This window comes from Diadema antillarum, unplaced genomic scaffold (genome assembly GCF_040938485.1).
Source record: "Diadema antillarum isolate AM-2024a unplaced genomic scaffold, OU_Dant_1.0 scf00000017, whole genome shotgun sequence".
NCBI classification, from domain to species: Eukaryota; Metazoa; Echinodermata; class Echinoidea; order Diadematoida; family Diadematidae; genus Diadema; species Diadema antillarum.
Window position 1 is genome coordinate 3,615,534 of NW_027270906.1, and position 16,980 is coordinate 3,632,513.

Here is a 16,980-nt window from a genome sequence, read left to right on the forward strand (position 1 = left end):
TTCAAGACCTTCAGTTCGATCATCTGAATCAGTCAGAAATACCACAAGCTCTTACAACATGGTACACAGTATTAAAACTTCTAGTCTAAATTATGACATTGGTAAACATCATAGGGCAATACCACTGTGGCCTAAAGAGCCCAAACAACATAAAGTAACAGAGAAATACAATGTACCTTGCTCCAAAGTTTTCATGAATCTATCTTTTAACAACATACACTCAAACATGTATGCATGAAGATTGATAGAAAAATATTTCAAAATATCACAGATATTGTAAATAGATACCTCTATGCAAATACTAAATCATATTCATGAAGATCACTTGTATACAATTGCAAACATTAGTAAATTTCATTCATGTATGATTGTAGCAACATAATTACACTTATAAATCACCATACACTGTGCACAGCAAACATGAGTAAGAAGCAGGTCTGGAACTGCAGACTAGTCAATCAGTCACATGTAGTGATTGCCCGCAAACCTCATCATGGTATTGTGCAGCCAAGCACTGAGTGAGGGCAGCCCCTGCACGGCCCATCAATAATGCACCACGCAGAGTGCCCTGGGTTTCCTATACCATCTAATGCATCATCACTAAATTGATGCACGTGCAGCGTACTGGAAATGATGTTGTGCCAACAGCTGACACTCAATTTAGGACACTACGGAATATGATACAGTCAGAGCGTGAACAAAGAACATTATCCATCGATGCTACCCCAAAGAATGGAGCTACATGTATTTTCAGAATATATGCACCATTTCCCAAATCATCCTTCTTAAATGCCTCAAAAAGGCAACCCAATAGCGATCATCACTATTTCATTAATAATTTAATAATTTAATTTTTTTGAAAATCGATCAAGTATTTGCACTGATTTTAATGTCCAGAAAAGTCCATATATTACTACACTTGTATACTCACAATCCATATTGTTTCACACTAGAAGAGATTTGGGGAAATCAATATAAGCAGATCTAAAAATGAAAGGTGTTGTTACTGTATGTCTACATGTACATGTACATAGTATATCAAATGAGAATACAGACATTTCACAGGTTTCTTTTACCTATATAGCAATCACACAAATCATAACTTATCTATATTGCACTACTTACATTGTATACAGTACTCTATAATCTTTTACAATCTATGTATCTCATTCATTTTGGAGTTACAAAATGTGTAGCAGGATATAAAGGACTTCATATATTTCCTCATCCCATACATGAACTTACAGTTGATTCAACTACCTGGTATATGAATAGACATGGTCATAATTACAGCGTATTTGAGGTACACTTTCTCTTCAACAGAACACACAAATTCTCATTCTTTCTAAGAACAGGGGGAATTCGGAACCATCTTCCCCTATAAATGCTGTAAATGCTACAGGAATTGATTCTATCACCAAGGCTGCTCTGCCAGCCCTGAGAACCATGCATCTTCCAGCAGGCTCCTACAGTATTTAAGTCTCATACAGAACTCAGTTTTCAATAGCATCCATGCATATTTTTTTTTTAAATTTTGCTTTAATAAATCTAAATTTCATACACCAACTCATGGCAATTCTTCATGACACTTGACCTGTCACCACTCAACATCCCAGTACAGAGACCACTGAAATGTGACAGGGGATAATCTTATCAAGTATCATGCATAACAGTGGATTGATGTCAACCCATGCAATGCTGCATTTTGTGCCTCAGTGATGACGCGGTGTCGGCATGACAAAGTTGTGATGTTCCATGATCCACAGCCCATCAGCATTCATAGGACCGAGCATCAATTTCAGTATCACTGAACATTCTATGTACAAAGTCTTGCCTGGTGAGTTGATAATCAGGTTACCAGACCTAAAGAGAATACTTTATTCTTAAAGTGAATGTTTTGGGGTAAAAGTGGTATTTAACACAAGGAGTGGAGCACTGAAACTTTCAGTGAAATTAAACAAATAAGACTAAAAAAAAACAATAAATAAATAAATAAATAAAAATAAAATAATGCCGCATGGCAAAGAATTAGGCCTATGACCTTGTGGGCAGACCTTTTGACAATGCAACTGTAGAATGTTACAATTATAAATCACTTCAAAGATGAAATTCAAGATAATTGATTTTCTTGCTTTAATACTACTTGGAAAACTTGAAATCAATTTCAGTGGCTCCAAACTACACCAACATCCAAAACACATGATATTCACACATTCACACACTCATATGACACTCTCTCCTTTCTAATTTCTTCCTGAAGGAAGACCTGAGGGCTTTTTACACTTGTAAATTTTTGCTTAGTCCCGTACCAACGGTGGGGCTAAAGGGGGGGGGGGGGGGGGGGGGCCTTAGCCCACTTTCTGTTTACACTCGTTTTTGCCAAAGTGGGCTAGCCCCACCGATAGTCCGGTACTATCTGGCCCTGCAAAATAGCAGCCTTAGCACCACAATTGCAGTGCCAAGCAAGTGAGTGTAAACAGAACGAAAAAATAATCCTGGGCTAAGCGACGGAGACGAAGTCCGACCCTCACTGACCAATCAGAAACGAGGTAATCAAGTGCTGCCAGTGCGTGCGTGTACGTGTACAGTACACAGCGTAATTATGAATATTCATGTGGTTTGGAAAGTCCGGGGCTAAGAAATACAAGTGTAAAAAGGTCAGTTTTCTCCTTAGCCCCGGACAAGAGATAGTACGGGACTAATTGACCAGTGTAAAAAGCTGAAAAAATTGGTACGGGACTAACGATAGTCCTGGGTCAGAGAAAGTCCAGGGTTAAGAAACACAAGTGTAAAAAGCCCTATACTTTGTAGCATCTCGTGGATTTGTGCTCTTCTTGCATTTCAATCACGGCCAAGATAAAGTTTAACGATTGTAGCATTTCCATTAGTAGCATCCATTTCACATATCACATTATGGTCTACATAATTCATAAAGCACTCAAAAGTAGATTGGTCTAACTCACATTTTACTGTCCTTGTAATGCATTATGTATACCGATCATTAATCTGTATCGTATCAAATGACAGATGAGAGGAAATCCTTGCAGTGTTAATGCAATGATATTAATTTTAGTAAACCACCTCGTCTTTCACACCAAGGCCATTGTAGTAATCTCGAGTACATGCTGTACTGCTACTCCTATGGTAGTTGTTGTTTACTGTAGTCTGTAGTGTGTCAATCAAATCAAGGAGTTTCTGCTTGAAGCGCCTTGATCAAATCAAATATGGGTCAGCAGGCCCAGAATATAGACTATATATAAACATAACTTCACTTTTTTTCCCCTACAGCTACAGAAGCTAGCATAGAAAAAAATAAAATAAACCTAGGCCTATATTCAGGCCATTGATAGATAATCAAATTGTCCAGTACCTGGTTAAGTGGTAGCTCTGCATTGCATTTAATTGCACCACTTGACACGAACCTGCCACATACAACTAGCACGGTAGAGAGAGCGAAAGAGAGGAAGACAATTATGAGCGCTGTAACACGAGACTACTGTTCTTCACTTCATCATCATCATCACCATCATCACCATCATCTGGATTCAAGCACTACAAGGAGAGGTAGATCCTGTGATTCTAAGTCTATTCTTCAGCTGGGTTACATTTTATATGGGTTATTCATTCACTGTTAAAGACATGCGCAGAGCAGATAGAGGGGGTTTGGACATTTGACAAGGGAAGGCCAAAGCTGTCGGGCCACCAGCGGTGATCATCCAACTTTACTTGAAACAAATCACTGGAGTCCGGGAGATAGAATCAATACTTTTTGAGGAAGGCTGTTCAAATCAGACACAGTACCGGTACTTCAACTTGGTTGCTGAAAAAAAAAAAAAAAAAAAAAAAAAAAAAAAAAAAAAAAAAAAAACTTTCCTTTAAATGCTAGAAGGATTGGTAGACTACTACAAGGCATGTACAAAGATATGACAGAATTAGAAATATTTCTTTCTTTCGTTAGTTTTGAAAGTTAGTTTAGTAAGCATAGTGTGATATCGGTATTGAGCTCGTCGTGAAGATGTGCGAAACTCACCAAATAGCAAAGTAAGTCCCAACAACAACTTGAACAGGAACACAGTCGCAGATACTTTCACCAAACTCGCCATGACTTCTCCTTTCTTCGGCTAGTGAATGAAATATGCACCATTCGATTCTACACTCTATAAACTAAATCCAGTGGCATTTGGTCACGACATCATTGGACAAATGTCACAGAGTAGTCGAATTGTTCTGCTAAGATAATTTGAGGCCGGAGCGGTGTAAGCATGGGACACCGGAAAGCACCATGTTCCTCGCCCCTGCGCAGCCCACTAGGCAGTCACGGGGTCCCGCGTCCCGCTGTGGAGCACGGTCGCGGTCCAAGTCAGCCTAATGATCAGAGCCGAGGTACGTAGCACGCACGAAGCAGAAGCCAGCTCGTATTGTATCGTTGGTTGAGGTCGCGCCCCTCCTACCTTTACAACAACAAATCCGTTGATCGGCACTCTGATCTCATGCATTCAAGTGACAAGAAACATAGAGTGGGAGGCAACAAACGGCGCTTATTCTCAACTAAGGGTCATTTATGATGGGTGGATACTTTCTTCATGTAGGGCCTATATTGTATACCATCTTCTCAGCATGCAGCTGTACGACGCACGAATCAGCGAGAGCGATCGGTCGGTCGCGTCTGATACACTGTCGCTGCATGCACGTATGGTGTACGCAGCAAGTTTGCGCGGTACGATCCACACGCACGGTGTACGTACACCCTGAAGAGATGTGGGTGGTGTCGCCGCACCCCGCACCAAACATACAACGGATCGGAAAATGATCGCACTGGTTTCTGAAGCATAACGGGCTGCTCACCACGTGATCCAGCGATCTTCTCGTCCAAACGTTGCGACACCACACGATCTGTGGGCGCCGCCGGGCGGACGTGGTCACACAGTAGCAAAGAGTGAATCAATGAATCTCGCGAATCCGGCACGATACGACACGACAAGAGTCATACAGAGACCTTCGTACCAGCGTAAAAAGTTTATAATTATGGGTTTGAGTTAGGTGTTTACACTGTTTGCTCGTTTTACTTTGTATGTGTAATATAGCAAGGCAATTAGGGTTGTAAGGAATGAAGAGGTATGGGAAAATCTTCAAACTAATTGTTGGAAAATATTTAGGATATCGCTGCCTCTATTTTTGAAGCATTCGCAGGCATCTAATATGCACATATTTCACATATAAACCTATAGACATGGCACACAAAGGTTAAAGGATGGGTACAGTAAATAGGATGAGATGGGGCTTGAGGTTTCCAAACATTTTTTGATGATGATTTTTTAAAGATAATGAGAAACTTCTCATGAAATATGAAAGAGCATATAATTGTGTGAGGACTTCAAAGTTTATTTGATGAAAACTGGTTTAGAAATGGCCGAGTAAAACAAAGCGATTCTATAATAACATAGTTGGGAACCATTTTTTACTAGGATCATTTTGTTTTCATATTTTTATCGGATGTCTCAGCCATTTCAAAATCTATTTTCATCAAATGAACTTTTCCTCTTAGGATTGTACTCTCTAAAAAGAATCGAGTGAAAATATTCACTCTTAAAAGAGTGAATATAAAAAAGAGTGCATTTAGAGTGAAATTGGAGTGAATTTTGAGTGAAAATGAACATCTTCACTCATTTTGGAGTAACCTCAGGGATCACTCGAAAATTTTGGAGTGATCCCTGAGGTCACTCTAAAACGAGTGAAAATGGACATTTTCACTCAAAATTCACTCCAATTTCACTCTAAATTCACTCTTTTAGGAGTGAATATTTTCACTCGATTTTTTTTAGAGAGTATGCTTTTTTGTATTTCATAAAGTAACTTACATAAGTATCTCGCAAAAAGTCTAATTATGGTGAATGTATAGGCTCACCTCAAACAAAACTATAATACCATTCCTTTAGATTAGTTGGTGCATATAGCCGATTATTTTCTTCCCCCCCCCCTCATGTCTTTCTCTCTTTCTCAAGACTCTATTTCGCTAATCAAATTTAAGGTCTCACTACAGTTTGACACATCTCAGTGCGATATCAAGTACTGAGGCCTATACTGATTTAATTGATTTCAATGCTATAATTGCAGTGCGAATCAAAAACCCACCTTAAGCTGCTTGACAGCCTATAATATCGTTTAAGCAACAATTTATATTAAAGGCATAGTTTACCATTTGCAGATGAAACAAAAACCCAGCATTATAGTGCTTTAAACTAGTTCTAAAATGCGAGTTAAGGATAGAAACAAACACTGTAAAAAACTGAATCCGTTTAATCAATGTTAAGTATTGTTAAATACAAAAAATGTATGTGAACAATAGTTATAATAAGAGTCCTTTCAGATTAAACCGTCTATATAAAGTTACGGTTTATTGAGAAAAATACTGATATCTCCTTATATTTTAGGCTTTATTGCAAAAATCAGGTCGTTTTGTGATACAACAGACCTATACAGTATGCATCAAGATATCTTGAACATTTTTAAAATCACTGCTCCCAAAGGTAAACTGGACCTTTAAGGGTCTCACCAGGACCTGAGCTTTCTACTTTATGAGATGGTCGGAAATGATTATTAGTATTATCATGGTTTCTATGAACCGGAATAGTGTAATTCCAATCTGCAATTTCGACGGGGATAAACATGAAAGTAAATCTTCGTGCTCCACAACAAAAGTGAAGAAAAAAAATTAAGAAAAAAAAAAGACTTAATCGTCTCTGCAATAAGTGCTCTTGTATCGCGAAAATTACACCAGGGTGCGACGTTCACTATTATGCCGAACGGAAATCGAAGTTTGTTAATCCGAAAATGAAAAGGATCGTTATTTTGAAACACTTTAATTTCCTAAACCTATAGATATCCGTTAATTTGAATCTGAAAAAGGGTTCTGTACTCCGAATGTTGTGGTGCATAGGATCGAATATTCCAAAGGAGTCCCGAAAATTCGTTGGTCCGTAAACAGTGCGATAAATCGTCGGCGACCATCCGAACCGTCGTATCTGTCAGCGGTGTGCGAGAACACGTTTTCGAGAAAAACGCGTTTGAAGTTTGGGGGTCCTTTGAAGTCTAGTGTAAAGAAATTTCTTGCTTTTATTCCCGATCTTTTTATATGAAAAGAAAGGCAAATTCCAGACGATTCGTATAATATATGTATTTAAAATCATGTATGAATAAAACTAATGCTACGTTCACAAAAAGAAAGGCATCCGCACAGGAAGAGTCGAAAAACAGGTATACGACGGTTCGGAGATCGCACTCTCAGTACGCGCGGTCATCCGAACTGACGTATCGGGGTGATACGTCAGTTTGCTGAACGCGCGTACCGAAAGTGCGATCTCCGAACCGACGTATCCTATTCTTATAACACGCGCGTCTATGCGATATGCATGGTTACGTGGTATTTATCTGTAAAACGAGTGATTTCGTGCAATATTTTTGTGTGAATGCAACTATTCTGTGTCATAATTTCATAAGATGTAGTACAAATACGTCCAAGGTCTAGTTTTGGCATGCATGATGAAACACTGGTAGGGGAGGGGGAGGTTCCTCTGCAGATTTTTTGTTTGTTTGTTTTGTTTTGTTTTGTTATTTGACATGAATTACGCTTCAGGCGTCAGACGAGAGTTCCTTTGATGTAAAAACAAACAAACAGATAGACAAACAAACAAACAATCAAAAAACCCACTCCATGTTTAGGACACATTATCTTTGATCAGTTTGTATCTAATTTGTATCACGCAAAAAGTGGTTATACATGTATTGTGAAAGAGGTGGGGCCTATGAAATTATTGCTTTTACATTGCATCATGCCTCTTCTTTTTCCTCTCATTTCATCTTCTCACTGCTCTCCTCCACCTCTTCTCTTTCCCTTGCAACGCTTTAACCCTCTCTCCCACTCTCCAATACTGTAAACAAAAGCCAAAATCACACATCAAAGCCTTGCTATTCTTTGTGATAATTCATGCCGCAATCATGACTGTAATGACCTAACTTTCATTCTTTCTAAGCTGCCATGATGAATACTGTACATTTTAACCCATGAATAAAGATTTTCTTTTACAGCTCACATGCATGGCAGACATAATTCATGATCATTCAGTTGGGTAAAACTCAATTATCAGCTTGCTCATCAGAAATAACCAGCAAAAAATTTACTTAGCCACACGACTGTCTCACATTATTGTTTTATATACGTTCAGGACTCTGAAACAGATGCAAATTAATTTTCTACGCAGAAACATCCACACACACAAACATGGATTGTACTTGTTCACACAAATAATAAAAGGTGTATTGTCCTGCAGACCCCTACAGACTTAAATGATATTCAAGTACATGTAGTACTATGAATATCATTTCAGTTCCAATTATATATGCTGACATTTTAGTGTGCATGATATTATGATTTCCTCACGATATGAGATCACAGTACATAGAAGAGAAAAACAAAACAAAACGAAGAAAGTGAGTCTTGAGACAAGGCTGCATTAAAATGCAGCAATATCTATTTCAAAATCAATCCATATCTCACGTCCAAAAAGAAAAGAAAAGGAATGAACATGTCCTTAACTACAATGGTAAAATTTCATTAAAAATTTTTGAATTTACAGAATGATCAAGATGTCTGTGGTAAAATGAATATTGATTTAAATTCATTGATAATGAACATGTCCTTTAATACAATGGTTACATTTCCTCAAGATTTTTAAATGTACAAATCAAAATGTCTTTGGTTAAAGAGATAGTGATCTAAATCAATTGTTAAACCGTTTTTAACATGAAAAAATTGTACACAATACAGTTTATATTGAAAAACATTCTGAAACATTCATCAGATGGAAATGGCTTAAAGCAGAAGGCCAACTTCCTCCTAATATTAGTGAATCTCTAATAACTCAGGTCTTAGGGCTAAAAAAAAGGACATTGTATGATTTGAGTTGTTATTACGTGCATGTTGGTGATTGTACTTTCATTTCGATATAACAGTAATATCTACGCAACGGTCCTACAGAAATCAAATCACATTTGGAAGGAGGAATAAAGCTGTTACATGTACATCTTTCACATGAAAAAATATGACAATTATTGTTAAAGAAATATCAAAGCTTTCATGATATCATAGAATATTTAATAGCTATAGAATAGACAAATCATAACATGGCGAATTGTGGTGGGGAGATAGTGCGGAGTGATAAATTATCAAAAATTTGAATACATAGACTAAATTGCTTTTGCATGCACAAACAACTGTAGGCACCATAGGCAAGCAATAATTGGTGAGAAGTTGGTCAGAGCTGACATTTTGCTGGGATGGATCTGATGGTGCTTCATTGTTCAATTCTGGTACAAAGTGTGTATTGGTATCTCTTGAATGCAGTCCATGTTCTTGGTGATGCCAACTGGAAATGAAGAAAACAAAAAGGAAAACAAGATACACATGGTGCATAAATATTACATTTGTTTTATCATATTTATTCAAAGACTGAATTTATAATTTCTTTGAAAGGACAAGATGTCATCCAGCTTACAACTCATGGTGGATCCATGCGTGGACATATGGGGTGTAAGATGCCCTTATTGTTTTTGTTTTTTAAACAAAAAATCAACAGAAAAAACTGGAGGACGTGCATGTCGTCCCCCCCCCCCCCCCCATACACACACACACACTTTACAGAATTCCTGGACCCACCCCTGACAACTGCAAAAAAAAAAAAAAAAAAAAAAAATAATGGTACATTTTAGCCAGGATGCTACATTCTATGCTCGTGTATAGTTGATATCATCCTTCTTATTTGTCATCATATGACAGCAAAAGCATCATTTATTGCGGATTTACATGGTTATTCCAACAAGATTGAGTCAGCAATATCTGGTTGGGTTTCCCGATTAGATTAAGTGCTTTACAAACACTCACCAGTGAGAAGTTGGTCAGAGATGACATTCTGCGGGATGGATCTGACAGTGCTTCATTGTTCAATGCTAGCATTGGTATCTCTTGAATGCAGTCCATGTCCTTGGTGATGCCAACTGGAAATGAAGAAACAAAAAGAAAAACAAATAAACATGGTGCACAAACATTTTATTTGTTTCCATCATATTTATTGAAAGATTGACTTTATAATTTCTTTTACTAAGATTAACCTTTTAATAGCACAATTTTCAGGTAGCCCTTTGTAAATGTCCACAAACAAGAGGTTTGTTTTTTTTTGCCGAGCAGAGATTGGACAGATTGTTGATCTGCATCAATGCAAAAGCAGTCAAACGGTACATGCATCCTCATTTGAAAATTGCTCATAGATTATTACTCTGCTTGGAAGGTCCAGGTACAATTGGCAGACAAGCTACATTCTCCAGTTGTGTGTTAGCCATTTGCTACAATATGACAAGAAGGATAACATGTCATCCAGATTGCAACCAGTGGTTAATTCATGTGGGGCACATCAGGTGTAAGATACCCTTTATTTTTGTCTTTTTTAACAAAAGAAATAAACAGAAAAACTGGAGGACATGCGTGTGGTCCCCCCCCCCCAACTTTCACAGAATTCCTGGACCCACCCCTGACAACTGCAAAAAACACTGGTACATGGTAGCCGGGATGCTACATTCTTTGCTTGTGTGTAGTTTATGTCATCCTTTTTAATTGCTATTAAAGTGTATAAGACAGCAATAGCATCATTTAATCTTAATTACTAATGGATATTCCAACAAGATTAATGCAGCAATATCTGGTTGGATTTCCCAACAAGATTAAGGTTTACAAACACTCACCAGTGAGAAGTTGGTAGGGGCTGACATTTTGCTGGGATGGATCTGATGGTGCTTCGTTGTTCAGTTCTGGTATTGGTATCTCATGAATGCAGTCCATGTCCTTGGTGATGCCAACTGGAAATGAAGGAAACAAAAAGAAAAAGAAAATACACATGGTGCATAAATATTACATTTTTAAAAATCATATTTATTGAAAGATTGACTTTATCATTTCTTTGTCATCCAGATTACAATCTATGGTGGATCCATGCGGGGACACATGGGGTTTAAGATGCCCTTTTTTTTTTAACAAAAAAATTAACAGAGAAATACTGGAGGACGTGCGTGTGGTCCCCCCCCCCCCCCCCCCCCAATTTGCAGAATTCCTGGATCCACCCCTGACAACTGCAAAAAATACTGGTACATGGTAGCCAGGATGCTACATTCTATGCTTGTGTATAGTTGATGTTATTCTTTTTATTTGCTATTATATGGCAACAATAGCATCATTTAATCCGGATTACTAATTGATATTCCAACAAGATTGATTCAGCAATATCTGGTGGGGTTTTCCAACAAGGTTAAGGCGGTACTAACACTCACCAGTGAGAAGTTGGTCAGAGGTGACATTTTGCTGGGGTGAATCTGACGGTGCTCCTTCATTGTTCAATACCAGCATTGGTATCTCAGGAAGGCAGCTGATGTCTTTTTTGATGCCAACTGTAAATGAGGAAAACAAAATATACATAGCCTATGTTTATTTTATTGTTTCTATCAGATTTTGTTTTAAAGATTGAATTTATTTATTTTTTTTTAATATTAAGATTAACCTTTTAATACCACAATTTTCAGAAAGCCCTATTTAAATGTCCACAAACAAGAGGGGTTTTTTTGCCCATCAGCAGAGATCGAACAGACTGGTGATCTGCATTAATGTGAAAGTAGTCAAACGGCACATGCATCCTCATTTGAGAATTGTTCATAGATTAATTATCACTCTGCTTGGAAGGTCCAGGTACAATTGGCAGACAAGCTACATTCTCCAGTTGTGTGTTAGCCATTTGCTATGACAAGAAGGATAACATGTCATCCAGATTGCAACCAGTGGTTGATTCATGTGGGGCACATCAGGTGTAAGATACCCTTTATTTTGGTCTTTTTTTTTAAACAAAGGAAATGAACAGAAACACTGGAGGACATGCGTGTGGTCCCCCCCCCCCAACTTCACAGAATTCCTGGACCCACCCCTGACAACTGCAAAAAACACTGGTACATCATAGCCAGGATACTACACGCTTTGCTTGTGTGTAGTTTATGTCATCCTTTTTAATTGCTATTAAACTGTATAAGACAGCAATAGCATCATTTAATCTTAATTACTAATGGATATTCCAACAAGATTAATGCAGCTATATCTGGTTGGGTTTCCCAACAGTGAGAAGTTGGTCAGAGCTGACATTTTGCTGGGATGATCTGTTGGTGCTTCGTTGTTCAATTCTGGTATTGGTATCTCGTGAATGCAGTCCATGTCCTTGGTGATGCCAACTGGAAATGAAGAAACAAAAAGAAAAAGAAAATACACATGGTGCATAAATATTGTATTTTAAAAAAAAAATCATATTTATTGAAAGATGGACTTTATCATTTCTCTGTCATCCAGATTACAACCCATGGTGGATCCACGCAGGGACACGTGGGGTTTAAGATGCCCTTTTTTAAAACAAAAAATAAACAGAGAAAAACTGGAGGATGTGTGTGTGGTCCCCCCCCCCCCCCCCCCCCCATTTTACAGAATTCCTTGACCCACCCCTGACAACTGCAAAAAATACTGGTACATGGTAGCCAGGATGCTACATTCTTTGCTTGTGTATAGTTGATGTCATTCTTTTTATTTGCTATTATATGACAGCAATAGCATAATTTAATCCGGATTACTAATTGATATTCCAACAAGATTGATTGAACCATATCTGCTTGGGTTTCTGAACAAGATTAAGGCTTTACAAACACTCACCAGTGAGAAGTTGGTCAGAGCTGACATTCTGCTGGAATGGATCTAACGGTGCTCCTTCACTGTTCAATACTAGCATTGGTATCTCTGGAATGCAGCTGATGTCCTTTTTTATGCCAACTGTAAATGAGGAAAACAAAATATACATAGTGCATATATTTTTCACTGTTACTATCATATTTTTTTTAAAGTTGAATTTATTTATTTTATCAAGATTAACCTGTTAATACCACATTTTTCAGACAGCCCTATGTAAATGTCCACAAACAAGAGTTTTTATTTTTGCCCATCAGCAGAGATCGAACATACTGGTGATCTGCATTAAATGCAAAAGCAGTCAAGCGGTACATGCATCCTCTTTCCACAGTCAATTGCATGTGCTTATGAAGAATACAAAAACATCATTGGAAGTGAGGCACAAAAATAGCATTTGCTGATAGGCTTACAAACTCTTTTGTTACGTATAGGGCATCCGAATGGGGTCAGCAAGTCAACATTTTTTTAAACTAAGCCTTGCTGGCTACACACATAAATCTTCAGTTTTGAGCAAAACAAGGGCATTATGAAATTGGAAAAAGTAACTAACACAAAATACAAGCAGATGTGACACAGAAAAAGAAAAGATACTGATAGAAGGTCTGATCTGTTCATCAATTTTTTTTTTGTAGGCATAACACAAATAAACATGAATTAAGGCTACACAAGTACACGCTCATGTCTTTATTTTGAAAACATGGTATACCAGGTTGTGCTGTATGTGAGTTGACACCATGAAAACCTAATAGCAGGCACTACTTAAATGCATTCATACAGTATGGAGTAAGCTACTTCTAACATTGCAGCACAGTTATGAAGTTATTAGAGGCATTGAATAAACACACACACTGTATACTGTCCATACTTTTTACTACAAGTATGTATTCATTTGTGTGCGCACAATCTTACTTAATTTCGCCAGGTAAATGTTGTCATCATCATCATAATCAGAAGTATCATCTTCGTCACTGCTGTCTGCGGTGCTTGTGTTTCCATCATCGCTACTGCTTTCAGAATTCTCTCCCCCATACACAGCAGTAACTGTGCCTTTCCACAGTTTCCTGTGCCATCGCATCGACACACGAACTCCAAGTCGTGGGAAGCATGCCCTTCCTGAATTTCAGCTGATCAACAGCTACGGTATTCCTTGTACCATCTTTGTCCCAAAGGACTTCAACATCTGTTGGTTTCCCTGAGGACAAAGAGCTGTAACAAACAAAAACAAAAACATTCACTACAAGTGTATCAAAAAAAAATATTTTTAATTTTAGCAGAAATGTTTTACCTCAAGCCTATCTAGTGGTCTATTTTTACATTGATCATAAATATACAAAAGCACAATTCAACTCATATTATAAACGGATAGAGGGCGAAGATTCCCTGTGCTTATGGTACTGCAAAACTACTCTCTAGAATGTGTGGGCACCTATAGCCTAGCTAGGCTAGATCTGACAATTGGAACATTGCATTTAGACCTCAATTTATATATTTTAATTGTAGTGGAACATGTATCAGCGTATTACTATTAGATATCACAGGAGGGGCTAACTCAAGTACTGCCCTCTGGTCTGTTAACACACTAAAGCCTTCATTGCAGTGATTTCAATATTATGGAGACTTGGCACTCACAGCGACATAAAAATGCATGCAATAAAAATTCATACTCAGTACCGGTACCGTACAAAGCATTTGCAGTTGGCTAGATCTCTGAATAACACACATGTATTTATGGGCCAGCATAATTTAATCCTACTCCTAGAGTCCTAGGAATCCTAGTATCAGATAAATTTACAGACGTTGGTAAAATCATTCATTTTAATTTTACTATAGCCAGTATAGGCCCTACCACGCACTAGATCCTTGGCTTACATTGGCAAATTCACATGAGATACATTACACTCAGATTTGGGTGTTTTTCTTTGTGTGTGTTTGCAAGCTTGGGGCTCAATCGGCCATAGATATGTAAGTAAGTAGAACCTATCATCAGAACTCTAGGGCCCTACACTCAATGATGAACCAGCGATTAGCGGCTCTGAATTGTTGGCTGTGACTACGTTACTTGTTATGTTAGACTCGTACTTTTTGTGGTAATTCCCAAACAACTCACCTGAAGTGTTAACAGTTTGGCATTGCCCACACCCACTACGTATGAGGTCCATATATGGACCATAAGCACATAAAGCCGACTCAACGAGATCATTGTGAACGTTGTTTTCTAGACTATCAAAAGGGCCTATGATTTTTAAAACTCTAGGCCTAGACTACTGCCACTAGATTATCCCTTTGTACCCACATATTTATCTATACACAGGACTACACCTAACAACACGACGAAATATTTTGGAAAACCCACGACAATCTGCGTATCTATCTTGACAAGTGACAATTTTACGGATAGAACTTGCTTGGGTCTGTTCATTTTACTTGAAATTGCATGATTTCATGGCTACTCATTATAAAACTCACCGGTCCTGGGGAGGGTCCGGTTGACGCTCCATCGTCTGCTTTTGCCAGTTCTGGCTGACCCCGGCGATACGACACCTTCTCTGAACGCGACTCGAAGTTTCGCGGCCACCCGAACCGACGTATAGCGATACGTCGGTTCGGATGAACGCCTTCAGCCAATTCGCGTTCAGGCAAAATGACGTATATCAAATTTCTCTGTTAAAAACACAAAATCCGGTTTCAAAATTTTGTGAGTAGAAAGAGTGTGTGCTGGGCTGTCTTAAAACGGCAAAATCTGAAATTCGAAAAATTTACCGAATTTTGACATATACGACGGTTCGGATGGTCGTCGACGAAATGTTATGCGTTAATTCGACAATGAAATACAAAACTTCGTCATTCCGAAGGTTCGTTAATCCGAAACTGAAAAAAGAAGTGCGTACTGTATAAAAACGAACCTTAGGAATTGCCAGTCTCATTTTGTTTTTAGATAAGAGGCATAATTTACCATTTGCAGATAAAACAAAAATCCAGCATTAGTGCTTCAAAATAGTTCTAAAATGTGAGTTAGGGATAGAAACAACCAATCCCCCGTTGAACCAGGCCGATGTTAAGTGTTGTTGAAATAATTACAAAATGTGAACAATAGTATGATAAAAAATGTTTCCAGACTAAACCTTCAATAGATATGGTTTATTAAGAAAAATAATGATATTTCCTTTAAATTTGGGTTTTTTGCGAAAATATAATGTATATGGTAGGGTGTTTTGGAATACAACTGACCTACACATATGCATTTATTGTGTATAATGTCTTTAACACTTTTTTTTTAAATCACTGCTCCCAAAGGAAACAGGACTTTTAACGAACCTTCGGAATAACGAAACTTTTTCATTTTAAGATTATAAATAATGAATCTTTGGAATAATCAACATTTTATAGAAAAAACGGTAGGATTATTTATATAAACCATTGCGTCATCCAACTTGAATGCTCACAATAATAATCACTTATAAACATGACAAGGCAAACTCTGTCATTGCAACCGACTGCCAAATCGCCCTACATCGATGTAAATATTCACGTCGATGTAGGGCGATTTGGCAGTCGGTTGCAATGAAAACATGCATCTCGACGGAAGAATTTCATGAATTTGAATAAAACTCCGTAATATCCGTTATACAAATAGTTGCACAAAGAACAGGATTATGAAAATTATTTATGAAAACACTGGTCCTGTGAAGACTGCAAAATTAGCCCTGTGCAAAAGATCTAAACTCCAAAAGAGATTGTTTAGTTACCAACCCTCCCCTTTCAAAATCATTCCAAGAACGAACGCCATATCGAGAATAATAATGTTCAACGCATTCAATAATTTTCTGTCTGCTAAGAAGAAATCTAAATGATTCGGTCATTCGTTTTGGAAGTTGGAAGACGAACCCATCCACAATGACATGAAGATTACGTTTTGATTCCTATAGAGTAAATTCACACGCAAAAAAACCGCACAAACAGCCACAACATACCTTATTTCTAGTCAGATATCATTTTTCCTTTGAACACAGTCATCTCCGCTGTCTTTGCTTTTCTTATCTGTTTGTTGCTATTTCAAGTGTGACATAGATGGTATTCTGCAACTTATATAGGATCTATAGTTGGTATACTGGATTTTACTGGATTTTGTACAGTAGTTTATTTTGCATATTTTGTTATTAAAC

General features: G+C 37.8%; 1 protein-coding gene across 1 annotated transcript in view; it reads right to left on the reverse strand.

The window, feature by feature from the left end:
• The window catches only part of LOC139725767 (piezo-type mechanosensitive ion channel component 1-like), a 77,059-nt gene extending 61,744 nt beyond the window's left edge, over positions 1 to 15,315 (reverse strand). The window contains exons 1-3 of the mRNA XM_071636853.1: positions 15,284 to 15,315; positions 13,905 to 14,023; positions 11,374 to 11,490 (exon numbers count right to left, since the gene is read on the reverse strand). Of these exons, the coding sequence (XP_071492954.1) occupies positions 11,374 to 11,490; positions 13,905 to 14,023; positions 15,284 to 15,315 (268 nt within the window). The remainder of the gene's footprint in view (positions 1 to 11,373; positions 11,491 to 13,904; positions 14,024 to 15,283) is intronic.
• Positions 15,316 to 16,980: the final 1,665 nt, after the last annotated feature.